This window comes from Scomber japonicus, chromosome 9 (genome assembly GCF_027409825.1).
Source record: "Scomber japonicus isolate fScoJap1 chromosome 9, fScoJap1.pri, whole genome shotgun sequence".
NCBI lineage: Eukaryota > Metazoa > Chordata > Actinopteri > Scombriformes > Scombridae > Scomber > Scomber japonicus.
The window spans coordinates 33164652-33179436 of record NC_070586.1 but is presented as its reverse complement, the minus strand read 5'-3'; the positions used below and the strand labels follow the sequence as shown (position 1 = coordinate 33179436).

The 14785-nt window shown below is 39.4% G+C and overlaps 1 protein-coding gene across 1 annotated transcript in view; it reads right to left on the bottom strand.

Moving 5' to 3' along the window:
- slc4a5a (solute carrier family 4 member 5a) overlaps positions 1-14357 on the bottom strand; it is a 30513-nt gene extending 16156 nt beyond the window's left edge. Inside the window, exons 1-12 of the mRNA XM_053326225.1 lie at positions 14300-14357; positions 13102-13317; positions 10233-10362; positions 9057-9217; positions 7119-7271; positions 6156-6278; positions 5351-5406; positions 3785-3942; positions 3587-3674; positions 1279-1433; positions 836-964; positions 229-403 (exon numbers count right to left, since the gene is read on the bottom strand). Of these exons, the coding sequence (XP_053182200.1) occupies positions 229-403; positions 836-964; positions 1279-1433; positions 3587-3674; positions 3785-3942; positions 5351-5406; positions 6156-6278; positions 7119-7271; positions 9057-9217; positions 10233-10362; positions 13102-13317; positions 14300-14357 (1602 nt within the window). The remainder of the gene's footprint in view (positions 1-228; positions 404-835; positions 965-1278; positions 1434-3586; positions 3675-3784; positions 3943-5350; positions 5407-6155; positions 6279-7118; positions 7272-9056; positions 9218-10232; positions 10363-13101; positions 13318-14299) is intronic.
- Between the last annotated feature and the right edge of the window lie 428 nt (positions 14358-14785).

Genomic DNA, 14785 nt, shown 5'->3' with positions numbered 1-14785 from the left:
TCCAAACATCTTTTCGGAATAATAAGGGGGGACGGTGGGGGGTTCTTTGGAACATCATCCATGTACCATTCTGCAGTGTTGTGTAAAGCTGGAGACACACTGCAACTCCGTTCAATTGCATATATAAATATATATAATAATATTAATAAATAAATGTAGGTTACATGCAGTAAATTAACTAAATTAAACCGACTTGTACTGCTTTGTAAGTTTGGTACACTCTTTTACCTGGTAGTTGTCAGTGGCATCTCCCAGCAGGCCACCAAAGGTGATGGCATTGGTGATGCACCCCAAGTAGATGAAGAGCACAGCGGAAATGGACTGAATGTGGAAACCCTCATAGATATCACTAGGCACCCATGGCAATTTCCTCTTTATGTCCAGGAACAGACCGCCACAGAAGCTATTGTGCATGGACACACGCAGTGGTTAGAATGTGTCACCTATTCCACCTCTCAGCGTGATAGATATTACTTTCTCCAAAGCAGGAGAGTATTTACCATGACTGGATGTGATTCTTTAACAGTGATTTAAAGTGCTATCAAAACACATCTGTGAGAGCAACATTTGTCAAGTTTCTTTTATGTCATGAAAACTGTCAGTACTACTTTTGACAGTTTAATGATAGATTTTTTTTCTTCCACCCTGTTAACTGCATCTAATCAGGACCCTCAGCTGAAGTGCTCATTTTGGAGCGTCTGCATCTTTTAGTGAGTTGAGTGTGTACCAAAGTAATTTGCCTACTTTGCCAAATTTTGATGAATTCCCTTTCATTAAGCAGTTTAAGATTGATCAAAACCTCTCAGCGGTGCACCATGTGGTTTGGACTACCTACCGTCCAGTGAATGCCAGCTCCTCTCCGAGCTCATGCTGTACTGGCATCTCTTCGTCCTCAGTCAGGCCTCCTCCTCCGCCAGCTGTACCGTTCATCTGCCCAAGATCATTTAGAGAAAACACCGACTTCCTGAAGAAAACATACAAAACAGCACAGATGGGAGAAAATATGAAGCACATTGATTCGTTTGTGTTAGTTAAAGTAATAATCCATGAAAGTGTGAGGACTGTTTCACCCCTACAAGCTTTGGCTGATCCTTGCTAAATTGGAGCCATTTTCCACCTTGCATTAAGCTCTTACCTCTGGGTTTCATGCTGGAAAGAATTATTTTGACGTACAGCTAAATCCTTGACAAAAGAAGTTGTTTTTGGTCATTGTGCCACAGACAAAAAAGCTGAGAGCTTAATGTGCATTACACACAACGTGGATGTTAAAGCTCCAACCTTTTGTCAGCGGAGGGGACTTTCTTGGGTGGCTCAATCCGGATTTTGGGATCCCATTCTCCAGGTGGAAGCACAATCACCTCATCCAAAAACTCATCTATGCCTGCAATAAGGTCCTCGCGATCTCTGGCCTTGTACGCTACATCACTGAAGAGCTAGGAGAGGGAGAGACAGATTATGGGAGAGGATTTTAACTTTGGCTTGTATCATGGTGATAGTGATCAGTATGTACTACCATGTTTAATAAGAAGGATTCAGCTCTATCTCATCCTCTGCGATGGCCTCTGGAGACTTGTTAAACATAAATTAAGGAAGCTATATCGACACTTCGACCTCAGTCGGATTACGTTCAAAAACAACTGCCACTCAGTAACTAATCATGCTCTAGAAACACTGCTGGTCAAGTGCACAGGAGTATAATTCTGAAAAAAAATCAAAGAGTTGATTGCCTAATTGGCAATGACTTGGGTATTGGTTGAGTCTGGTTCTGTTAATGGTTGCTACTGACTGCACACACCCCAGGTCATTAGTTCTGTAAACCAAAAAACAGCACAGACTGAATATCACAGTGAAAGCCTGTGGAAAATAAAAACATTGTTTCCCAACAGTAGTATGTGGTACCGTCATTGATTTTCTCCCTCCCACACAAACAGCTTAACTCAATTTTGGTTTGTTGTACAATCACTGAATGTAGGCTATTGGGGCCTTTTCTCATGTACTGCAAGTATGTAGACTTAAATCTAATAACTAATAAATCTAACTGCATATGGATCTTATAGGTTGCCTTGACTTGATTACATATGTTTAATAATATCGTGAACACTTATAGGTCCATTGTATAGGATTTGGTGGCATCTAGCAGTGAGGTTGTAGACTGCAACCAACTGATTACCCTTCTCCTCTTCAAAGTGTGTGGTAGAATCTACAGTGGCTGCAGAAAATGTGATACCCTCTCTAGAGCCATTGTTGGGTTTGTCTGTTCTGGGCTACTGTAGAAACATGGTGGTGCAGCTTCCATAGGAGAGGACCCGCTCCCTATGTAGATATAAAGGGCTCATTCTAAGGTCATAAAAACACTATATTCTTATTCTTAAACTAAGTAAGCACAAGAAGAAACACAGTGATGCCTTTTGTCATCAAATAGATAAGAAATAAGCACTAAAACAAGATTAAAGTCTAAAACCATGTCAGCAAGCTAGCTCTGTCAGAGGCACAGTGATGCTAATGTCTGGCTGATGGGAATGCTATTCATTTTGCAGGTATTTGGTTATGAGTGAAAGTGAAGTGATCATTACAATTCATCCTGAGGGGGTCATGAATGTTCAATCCATGCATCAATTCATCTATAATAGGTGATACCTGACTCAAAACCATGAATATCAATCTCACGGTGGCGCTACAGTCAGAGTATCACAGAAGTCATTAGGATTTATTTCTCTGACTACCATGAATGTTTATTCCAAATTTCATAGCAATCTATCCAATAGTGGTTGAGATAATGTAGTCTGGAACAAAATATTGAACCAACTGATGACCCACAGAGCCATGAGTGTGGTTTAACAGTTCCACGTTGAAATGAATTTGGAGTGCTACCTGCATTGCCAGACCAAAACATATTTGTGATGTTATTTTAAAACTGAATTGAAAAAAAAAAAAATCAACACTAAGCTACAACATCACATTATGAAGATCTCCTGCTTTTGAACCTGACCCACATTGAGGCGGGTTGAAGCTGGTGTATAAGACGGAAGATACAACCCTTATTAAACAGCCAGATTATAATGGAGTTAAATGCAAGTTTTTCCTACAGTACCACCAACCTTACTGTCGCTGATTGATTGTGACTAGCAAACACCCTATTTCTGGTGCTTGCCTGGACTTGAGCAAGTTCAATTTAAAATAACAGCCTATTATTTCTTTGCTACATGCATTTGCTATTAAATGGCACATTTGGCTTTTTTCTTTGTGATATAGGAAGCAATAACAACTGAAACTGCATTCAGGAGTGAGAATAACACTACCATTATCAAGCCGTGGGTGGCCCATTACCCAACAGAAAGCCTGCTCCTAACTGATGTTTATCAATCAGCATAACTTCCTGATGTAATTAAAACACAATAGCAGGGTACCATTCGGTGGATCAGCGGTAAAGCACACACCACATACATTGTAGCTTTATCTCCAACCTACATGTTTTAAAGAAAATCATACTTTCTGTCTCTATATTTACAGAATCAGTGTCACTGTGTGCTGTCTGTTAAAAATGACAATGAAAAAAAAATTTAAAATCACAATGGCAGGTACTTACGTCATCCACCATTAGCGTTGCTATGGCTCGGCCAATCTCATTATACGACTTGGCCTTTCCTTGGGGGCCCAAGAGAATAAACAGGAATCTGTAAAACGACGAGATGAATGTGAGGTATGCACAGAGATGGCAGGTGTCTGTGATAAGGACTTGGCTGAGTGATAGTGAAGAAGTGTCAGAAGCTGCAGATCATTTCACCTGGTGGGTACAGGGACCTCAGTGAGACCTCCTAGTGTTGTAGCTTGGGACAGGCGGACAAAGGCTACAAAGGGTTTGTTGAGGAAATCCACTTCACCCACCAACACGTTGGATGCCTCAGCGTCTCTGGGGATCTTCTTCATGAATTTATTTTTGAGCTACACAAAATGAAAGGTAAGAAAGAGACACAGTAGTAAGACATCATCTCATTTTAGAGTTTATCCCATTCCTTTTACTTTTTGGTGAATTCATGTGTATTTTTTCTTCTGTTCTTTACTGTGTCTTTTTTTCATATTTATAGTCATATTTTTTGGTATGTGCTTTAATTTACATGCTTTAGTGTTTATCCTTTCCCTATTTGCTTGCTGCGATGACCTGTTCTCCCTACAGGAGCAATTAAAATTTCCTTTTCTTACACATTTGTTCCTAACAGCCTCCCCTAAACCTGGCAGATTAGTCCGGAAGGACAACATTTAATCCATAGACGTTTCCAAGATAACAACTGTGTTGTTCCATTAGCATTAAACCTCAAGAAACATCAAGCACAGAGGCAGAACAAATGTAGGCTGACACAGCTGTAACTGAAAGAGGGATGGCAAACTAACCTGACCTGTGTAATTGCATGTAAAGGTGTGGCAGGAAATTGGAGCAGCAAAATAACACTCAATAACGAAGAGCCTTGCCAATAACCCACAGCCCGAGTCCGTGGCTACATGTGAGAGCCTAGCACGCGGACTGCACAATGAGATCCATGTTTTCCCCGTGCCAGCTCAGTATTGACACACACAATATGGCACATACACACACATAGTCACAAACTATCACTTGTTCATTGTCACATGTGACCTACTGTAGGCCTTTAAATACAATTTGAACATCGAGGCAGCCTCTCATAACTGGGGTACTTAGAAACAGGACAACCAGTGCTCGTCCTCATAGTCGCACTGACAAAAAAAGTTCAGAGTCCACATCCCGTACTCCCACATAAATTGTCATTCATTTAATTTTCACACAGTATTCATTGAAGTGAATGACACTTAATCCTGACCTGTCCGTTTCAAAGCCTAGCAGCCTAACCTAAGCAACAGCACGCCCTTGTATCAGTGCGAGCATGCGTTCCCCGGGTTTAAGCCACATTATTGCATCAGCCCAACAAATGAGTGAGTTATGTGTTTGCACGCTTTCTCTCTCAGTAGCTGTCACTATCACTAGGGACTGCAATGAGAGATTGATGACATTCAGGACAGAGCTGCCTCTCACCACTCCGGTACAACATCAATTCAACACAACGCTTTAACAAGACATGATATATGTAATCTCACCAATAATGGAAAGCAACCAAGTGGAAAACGAGAATACATTCCAGAGATATGCTTCCATACAAATAAATAGATATTTATATCATGCTGTTTATTCTATTGTAAAAGTTATGTTGGAGCATGAATTTATCATTTGACACTCTGAGGATATGTTGAGGTTGTAAAGCCACCTTGGTATGTGTTTCTTTCCATTCAATATCACTATCTAATGTATGTAAATGAATGGAAGAAGATTAAAATGAGTTACCTGGTCTGTGCTGGGAGTATCTGCAATATCATTCATACTCCTACTCTGGGCGTGACCTGGAGGGCAAAAAACAGCAACAGTAACAGTTATTACACTTCAACTATATGATAATTATGTCTACTCTGATATTGTTATGTAGCGTAACAATAGATAGTGTAACAATAGATACAGTTATAACAAATAAAAAGTGAGGTAAAGCAATCAGGCAGAAAAAGACAATGCTGTTATTTTACTACTTCTCTCTTTTTTCATCTTTTCAACATTGGACAATTAAGAAGATGTTTGATTTATTTATGCTCTTTGTAATGCAAAACACAAGTTGCTGCACAAATCACTCGCTCAGTATCAAGATGCTGGTTGAAAATGAGAAAGAGAAAATCAAAATACAACAGTTTAATTCGTGGAGACAAAGCGACCTCAGCAAATGTGTCTTACTGAAGACGTTTAATTGCCATGATCTGCTTCTTCTAAAAGATTACTTGACCCCAAATTGCAGTGAGCACTCAAACAACTCAACAACCATAATTCGAAATGGGATGGATGTGGTGAAAGGATTCAGCCATCCTTACTGAGTCAATAAGTCTTTGTTATTTTTATATCAAACATCTAACAAGAGAAACACTACATAGTGGTGTAGGAGTTATTGTGTAGAAGTCCACAGTCAATAAAAGCTGTTGGAAAGGTGGATAAAATATGTTTTACAAAAAGTCAGGGTGTGAGAAAGACTTTTTTTTGGCAATAAATAACCTACAACTATAGTTAGGAGGTGGCCTATCATGCTGTTAACCTGTACACTGACACTTACGCAGGCGGCCATAGTTACTTGGCTGCTGTTTCATTCGGAGGTCTTCTGTGGATCGGTTAAAGTTGGCCATCTGCCCCGGCCCTGGCGCTGGCCCCGGACCACCACGAGGCCCCACGTTCCGATCTGGCAATTGGAGGTGGGGGGGGCAGCGGGTGGAGGGTAGCAGAAAACACAAAAAAACAAGACAGAAACAGCAACAGATTGGTCAGAGGTGGTGCTTTATGATTCATCTAGCAGTATGTGCTGTGCCCAAACAAAATGAGGAAATGTTACAGCGGTAATTAACTCATCAAACATTAATGTGTTCCCTGTGGAGGATGTGAGCCTTGTGGATGTGGACTCCTGGAGCGCATTCAGTCATTTACCAAGTGAGTCAAACATATGCATAGTAAAATATATCAGAGGCTGCAAAAAATTATAAATGGAGCCCATTATGGACCAATTATTGATATAGAAAAAAGAAATTGATACATTTCAATATTACAGTGTCATTTCATGTGATAGTATATCATAATATATGCTGTCCAGCTTTGCATGTAGTATTATTAATCATGGTATAAGTACCACCATTTGCCAATGCAAACACCTTTAATTTTACATATAATTATTAACATTATAAAAATGAAAAACGCTGCTATGTCTGATGACTGACTTGACATCATTATTATTATTATCAGTCCAGTAGGTTATGTAATGTTTTTCTTTCATATAAAATTAGATCAGGGATGTCCAAACTATTCCATAAAGGGCCATGTGGCTGCAATTTTTCATTCCAACCAAGCAGGAGCACACCAGGCTCGACTCATTTTATCAACTGATCTCAGTCTTCAGACAGTTGATTGGTCAAATCATGGGCTCTTGATTGATTGGAACAAAAAACTACAGGCACACAGCCCTCTACGGAATAGTTTGGACATGCCTGAATGATGATGCCTTTCAGTGGCTGCAGTTATGGGCACTCACTGGTTGAGGAGCTGGACTTGCCGATGTCGGCTAACGAACGGTGGATAGGCTTCTTGGTCTGGTGTCGATGTTTCCTCAGCAGGACGAAACTGATCTGGTCCCTGAGGTCGGGAGAGATCATGCCTTCCTCGATCTGTCTCTCAATGATGTCATCTAGAAGAATACACAGTTATGTGTCACAGTTTTATTCATAAAGATGTATGCAGTGCAGTATAGAGCACACAGCCATAGTTAGTGCTCCTCTTCCCAGCTCAGTGACTAAATATGATGCAGAGTAGTGTGCAATGCATGACAGTGAGTGCTCTTTGGAAAGCTGTGTTTAAACTCTGTAAATGTGCTTTAACTATAAACTATATATATACATATATATATACATATATATATATATATATATATATATATATATATATATATATGTATATATATATATATACAACACCCTGTTATATTGCTAGACTATAAAGCCAAACTTGTAGTCTGACAGTTAAATGTCAGTGTGCCTAACTTCAACAAGAGTTTACACTAAATAGCAGTAAAGCAATGTTTGGTGTTCAGTGTAAAGAATGATTCTCCTGAGATTAGCTGCCATGGAAACTGTTATCCCCCCCTATTTTTTTCGGTGATGAGTTGAGAGACACACAGCATGCTTATTTCACATTTATAAGCCAAACTTACTTCTGTCAGACAATTTAGAGAACTCCCTGCAGAAAACATTCACCAAAAATAGTGAACAGGCACATATTTTAGCTGGTTAGTCGATACATTGCTATCACAGCTCAATTTAACAATCAAGAAACTAAATGACATTTTGCTCTACTAGCAGCATGGCTGACAAGGAACAGAATATGAAAATGACACATATCTATATCAAGGTCCCATTCTGATGCGTGTAAATATGGGATGCACACTGTTACATGCAACATGCTAATTTTATATTTAAAAGCCAAATGTATACATTTTTGCGCAGTTAACAAATTCTGCTCAGTAAGATGAAGAATTAATAATGTGATGCAGTGTAAATAGATGACTGTGGTGAACCTGCTACAATTTTTCCCCTCTAGCATTGCATTTACCATGAAAAATAAACATCATTATGTCAGGAAAATGCCTTAATTTGTCTGGAAAGAGCTGTAAACTATCAGGCTGTTATCAAGTTAATTGTTTTTCCTCTTTTTTCATGAAAATTTGCCTCTGAGCCATTCACACCCAACTGTTAATACTTCATCAAATGTTTATGTTTATGCAATTTTTTAATTTTTCAGTACAAATAAATTAATGATATTAGTCTAAAATTATCCTACTTAATCACTTGAGCAACCGGTAGGAAATTATGGTTTATACTGTTAATCAGTAATATTCTGCTGTGTGCTGTACACTGTGTTAAAACTACCAGCGGTTGCTGTATAGAAGCAGTAGTTTAGGAAATGAAACTGTAAATGCTGCCATTGATTCTTTTTCAATGGATTATCTTATTGATTTATTGACAACTACATACTAATGTATCTGCAGCTTCCGTTTTGGCGTGAAGAGAGAATATAGAGAGAAAAACTGAGATGAAAATTGTATAAATAGTAGTAGTAAGGTTTTAATATTTAACAACTCAGACAATTAATAGAGAAACAGATTGTTGTGCAGTGGATTAGTTCAAAAATATTGGTTAGACTATTGTGACCCAGTAGTCTAAACTGTCTTTAGTGTAGACAGCTATTTTGTATATGCCAGCTAGCTGTAAAAGGAGACATGAAAGCTTAATGTACATACAAGCTACTACAAGCTACACTGGCACTGGCTGAATGCAGCTGTCAACAAGAGTATGTACAACTACTTGAGGCTAAATCCTCATCCTCATTAGCTAGATAAACAAACCAGAGATATGGATGTACTGCAACTGACTCACACCATTAGAAATATAACTATCAGTGGTCTTGAACATCTCACCAACTATCTGAGGCAGTGAGTAGCCTTCCAGGTCCAGCAGAACCGTCCCTGTCTGAAGACACGTCCTGAGCTCGAAAAGACTGTGCAGGGACAGCGTGGACACGTGTGGTTTACTCCACCTCTCTCCTCCTTCCTCTACCTTCTCCTCAAACTTCACCCACCTGGAGGCAGATTGAGAGACAGAACACGTGATGAATGCACAACTTTTGGGCTTTCTTTGATCAAACGACTCTACTCTGTTGGTGATTTGGACTTGAAAGCTCCAAGGTCTGAATGGGAAGCAAAGTGTTGAAAAGACCTTTGTTGAGTTCACCCACAGAGGAAACCTGTGCTGCTCAGTGTGTGACTTGTGTTGTATCATATCAAAGAATCTCTTTTATGACAGCACCAAAAAAGTGTGTGAAAACTTTCCTGTGTACTTCTCTGTTTTGAACTGAAATCTTCTCCTAGACCTCCTAGCACTACATGGTTTGGTAAAGCAAACGCACAATTTTCGTTGCAATCTAGGGTGGATTTGCTTAAGCCAGACTTAATTTTAAATAGGCTGTACAACAGGGAATTAACAGTTCTTCCTACACCTGAATTTACAAACTCACCAAATGCGCCATCGAAAAAATGTTATCTCTTCTGGAAACATAAAATTTCTTCTAAACTATCTAACAAGTTTCTGAAAACATTTGGGATGAGATAGGTATTAGTCATGCAGTTGCAGAATCATGCTTCATTTTGCATTTGCAATTAATCCACTTCACAGTACACATTTTGATTTGTCATAGAAGTACAGGTGGAACTAATGACATCAATGATGACCCTTTGCATTTAATCATCTTACTAATCCATGCCACAGAGTCACCGTGTAGAATACTAGGACTCTGGAAATTACACATCTAAATGGTATGCCATCATCGTTAGTTTCACCTATGTTTAACAAGTCAAAATGTTAGACATGAAATGTATGTCTAAATTTAAGTTTCATGAGGGTGTTGCAGAATATGACTTTTCATAGTTTGCAAATCTGTCTGAAGCTGGCACGTATTTAACCAGGCAAATCTCATGAGGATATTCTTCGAGATTTAAATCTAGAACAAACATAACACATAACAGCATTTGGGTTTTCGAGGACTGTGACTGTGACTGATTATGTCCATGTATGAGTTTGTGAGTGTAATCATCTACCTGGCAGACTCCTTCCACTCCAGCTCATCCCCTTCTCGTTGTAGAGTGTCCATCTCAGTGAAGAGCGTCGGCGTGGGCATGTCATCTTCTTCACTTAGGATGTAACGTAGCCGCTCTGCTGCTGGGGACACTTAATGACATGAAAGAATGATTTCAAATGATATGTTTGGTTTCAAAACATGTAAAATAATGTTATAAAGATGTTTGGAAGTCCAACTGAAACACCATTTACTTGTCCCATTTTTCAGTCAAAAATGTGATGATTAGTGGTGCACTTTTTGCTGGTGAATGTTTGTTTGGTGGTTTATTCAACAAGCTAAGCTGCAGGACAATATGTGTGTTCATGTTTGTAAGTTATACAAGAAGGAGACTTTAGCAGGACTAGTGTGCTGCAGCCACTAGTGTAGCAGGATGCAACCAGGCTCAGTGTGTCTGCTCTGCCTATGATAGAACGTTGCTGCTTTATGCAAAGATTAGATTGGCTGTATGGAAACAAGGTCTCCAGCTCATAGTTGGATAACCCTTGGTATTCTGACAAATTAATACAAAACTAGGGGGCGCCATCATGAAACCAAACAAAATATAACTTTTTCCCTTTGATTTCAGATTTTTCCCCTTCGGTTTTAGATGCATGAAGAACAATAACCAGATGAAAAACCCCCATTTAATTTGGACTTTTAATAAGTTCAAGTGTATTTTATTTATATAGTGCTTTAAAAAGCAAATGGATTTTACACCAAAATCCTTTAAAAAGATAGGCATATGTATATACAAATATAAGCATATGGATATTTATCTGCATAGCAGATGGTTGTGAAAAAAAATCACAAGATAGAACCAAGTTTAAGCACACATTTTAAACCCAAAGAAATCAGATGAAAATAAAAACAGATTTTTTTTAAATTAAAAGTCAGATAATCAAAGTGAATCTAATACTTTAATACATATATTTTTAATCTGTTTTTGGAAGTTACCAGCTGGGCTAAATGACACTAGTGACCTGGGACTCAGCGCTGTAGCCTAGAGCATCTCCACCATACACACAGGGTGTCCCCTATCCTGGCCTGGGAGATCAAATCAAAGCTGACCTTTCACCTAAACAATATGCATCACTTATCATACTGAACCTACCCACTGATCTTTGATTTTAATCAATGAACATGGTATTTGTAATTATAATTCACCATGTTTAACCAGCTGTAGGCTGTTGTATATTGTTCCATGTGCAGTATTTCCTCTACTGTACTGGCAGTAATGATTGCTGTATTGAAGCCTACATGCAGATTACTACCTGATTATAGGTATTCAATCATGTGCCTCCTGTACATACAATCCATTCAGCGAGGACTCCAGCTTCATGAATGGTGCTGCAGGGTAATGACCTGTCAGCTAGCCACAATGCTGCTACCCTATGGACTGAGCTGTATGCTAATTACAGTAAACGAGGTGTGTCTTTTAACGCCACCAGTGATCAATAATATTGACGGGCTGCATTGACAGCAACCCGGAGTGGATTCCACTTACATGTTGTTTTTTCTGAATGGGCGAAAGCATTGCCAGAGAAAAAGTAGGGTTTGCCATGTAGTTTACTAATTCCTCAGAGCCGTGTGAATACAAATTAACTGCTGTGGTTGCCACAGACAAGCGCTCAACAGAATGACGATCATCAGAGTCTATTTTCCTCCCTGTACTCTCTAAGTTGTTTATACCATGCTGGGCACCATTTTCTCCTGCTGTTGTCCATGCCATGGCAACATATGAATTATTGATACACGTACTGCAACACACACAAAGAATGTATGTATGCATTTGTGCATATAGTCCAGTTAACTCCTCTGCTTGCCGTACTACTGATTGCACGACAGTAATTCACCAAGGCGGGAAACCTTCCCGGCCAAATTCTTTGAAAGCCAAAGCAGCAGTGTTCTGTCAGGCTGTTCATTACTCCAACCTGAAACAGAAGCACACTCTCAGCCCATGTCTCAGGCTCCCGCTGTTTGCTGTTAATACTGCCGGAAGGAAGCAAATTTAAATCAAATGATAGAGTGCAAAATTGTAAAACTTGACACAGTCTGATTCATGTCGAGATTAGACTTTTGGATTTTGAGAAAAAAAGATATTTGAAGCAAAAGCCACACTGACACAGCAGTACAGTAGACATTTTCTATAAACCGCACTTCACTTGAGCTTTCTCGAGTTATTTCTCTTTGCAGCCTTACTCCCCTGCAGCCACAGCACACTAATTAGAATGAGAAGTGTATTAGAGGCTGTTCGTAGTGTTTGTCCTCAACAGAGTACTTTAAAGCAAGGTTAGAAAAGGTTTTTTTTTAGAATTGGCAAAGAAAATATTCTTTATTGCCTGTATCATTATTTATTTTATAACCTTTGTTCCTAGTTTTTCCTACAGTCATAAAACTGTGTACAAAATAAATCACAAAAGCATAGGAGCATGAAGTAATTCCTGGTAATTCCTCCATACTGTGAGCATAAAATGTATTTATGAAGTAACTGTGGGACAAAAACCAGATCTAAGACCAACCTCATGGTCTTTAAATAAATAGTTCAAAATGTTGGGAGATTCTCTCTTTTTTTCATTCACTTTTTTACAGAGAGTTGGATGAGAGGTAGATCGATAACACTCTTGACTCAGACACCACTCTAATGTTTGGTTTCACAGAAGTACCTTGGTAGAGGTTGGCATTTAAGAGAGAGCCAAGCAGCCAATCGAAATCGCATAGAAATCCAGCACAAGGGAAACAGATAGATACAGGAGATACAGGTAAAAACTGACCAAATGATTTGAGGACCTTGTGAGTGTATTGTCAAAGTGGTTCAAGGAAGATCATGACTCCCATGGCCACTGACTTACTTGTACGGTTGATGTCTTGTAGACTCTGATCATTTGAATCCATGAGTCCTTCCTCAATGTCTATGTCTCTGTACCGGTCATGTTCGTGGTGTCTTTGGTGACTGTAGCGTCTGCTGTCCCTTTCCAAATCGGAGGTCTCACGACTAGAACGCCTTCGCCTGCGCTTGCGTCGATATCCTCGAGGCACTGGGACACCGATGTAGATGGACTGATGGTCTGTGGAAAAAGTTGGAGGGTTAGTAAATGGTTACATGAGTACATATTCATGTATCCCACTGTACAAATGGTTGTACATTCTAATGCAAAACTAAAGCTGCATTATTGGTTTCTGTGGAAGAAAACTGGCAATTTAGTTGAGGGACAAGCTTTAATAAGACTGCAGTTTTCCCAAAACAAGTGACTTAAATGAATGTTTGATGAAAGTCACCAAAAATAATTGACTGACAGCCAATAACATTTGCAGATTGTTTAATGAGATCTTTCATTAATCCCTCATACTCAGAGGAGTATTTTCATGAATGTTAAACCACTTTAACAAACTGAATAAATTATGTTTCACAGCTCATATCTACTTATTGACAACAGCAGCGTTCTGTGTTGGCACGGTCGCAAATAAAAGCAAATCAAGTCTATTCAGAATCATTCAGTCCTGTAGCTTTCCGACTCAGTGTTTGCTGCGTGTAATCTCAATATTGCCACAAAAACCTGGATGGTGTGGATTTGATCATCTGCTGGCAATGAAGACGTTTCTGTAAAACTAATTGCACACAAAAGTCCATGTGGAATAACTAAACAGCAGGGTGGTGTAAACCAATATTGGATGTTTGGGAAAACACAACCTTCTAACCTGCTGCACACTATGAAGACACAATACACCCACATGCATACACAATTACTCAGCCCCCCTACACACATGACTACTGACATGACTACTAAAATACATACTGTATATACACACACACAAACTCACACACACACACACATACACACACACACACACACACACACACACTCAGCCCATTAACTGCATTCACCCACACAAACTCTCAGTGCAAATTAGGAGCTATAACTTAGTGTGATGAAACTACTGTCTCGGCATCATATTAAGAGACAAAGTGGGTGCAATGACCTAATTTGATGTTGCTATTAGCAGAGCAGCAGTGTATACAGTGTATAATATGCGTGCCCACACACTCACCCTCCTCGTCCTCATAGCGAAGGTGAGAGACGCCCATCCCTCTGTCTCCATGGTCCATCCTGATGAAGAGGAAAAGAGGCAAAGGTTGGCCATTTTTGAATTTTTAAAAGACAACTCAGGAATATATAACATTAGCATATGTGTGTTGTCGTATGTCCTTGTTGTGTCCCCTTTACTGTTCATGTAATTGTACATTGTACGTTCAGTGATTTAGGTATGTATGTATATGTGTGTGTGTGTGTGTGTGTGTGTGTGTGTGTGTGTGTGTGTGTGTGTGTGTGTGTGTGTGTGTGTGATTGCATGACACACACACACACACACACACACACACACGTACGTACACTATGTTGCTTCAGCAGCAGCAGCAGAAGATTTTGTTCGATGACCTGCATGTTAGGTTACAGTGTGGATCAATGGGAAAATAATTAAAAGCGAGGCCAAGTCGATGGAAATGTGCATAATTAAAACAAATGTGAGGGTAACTTA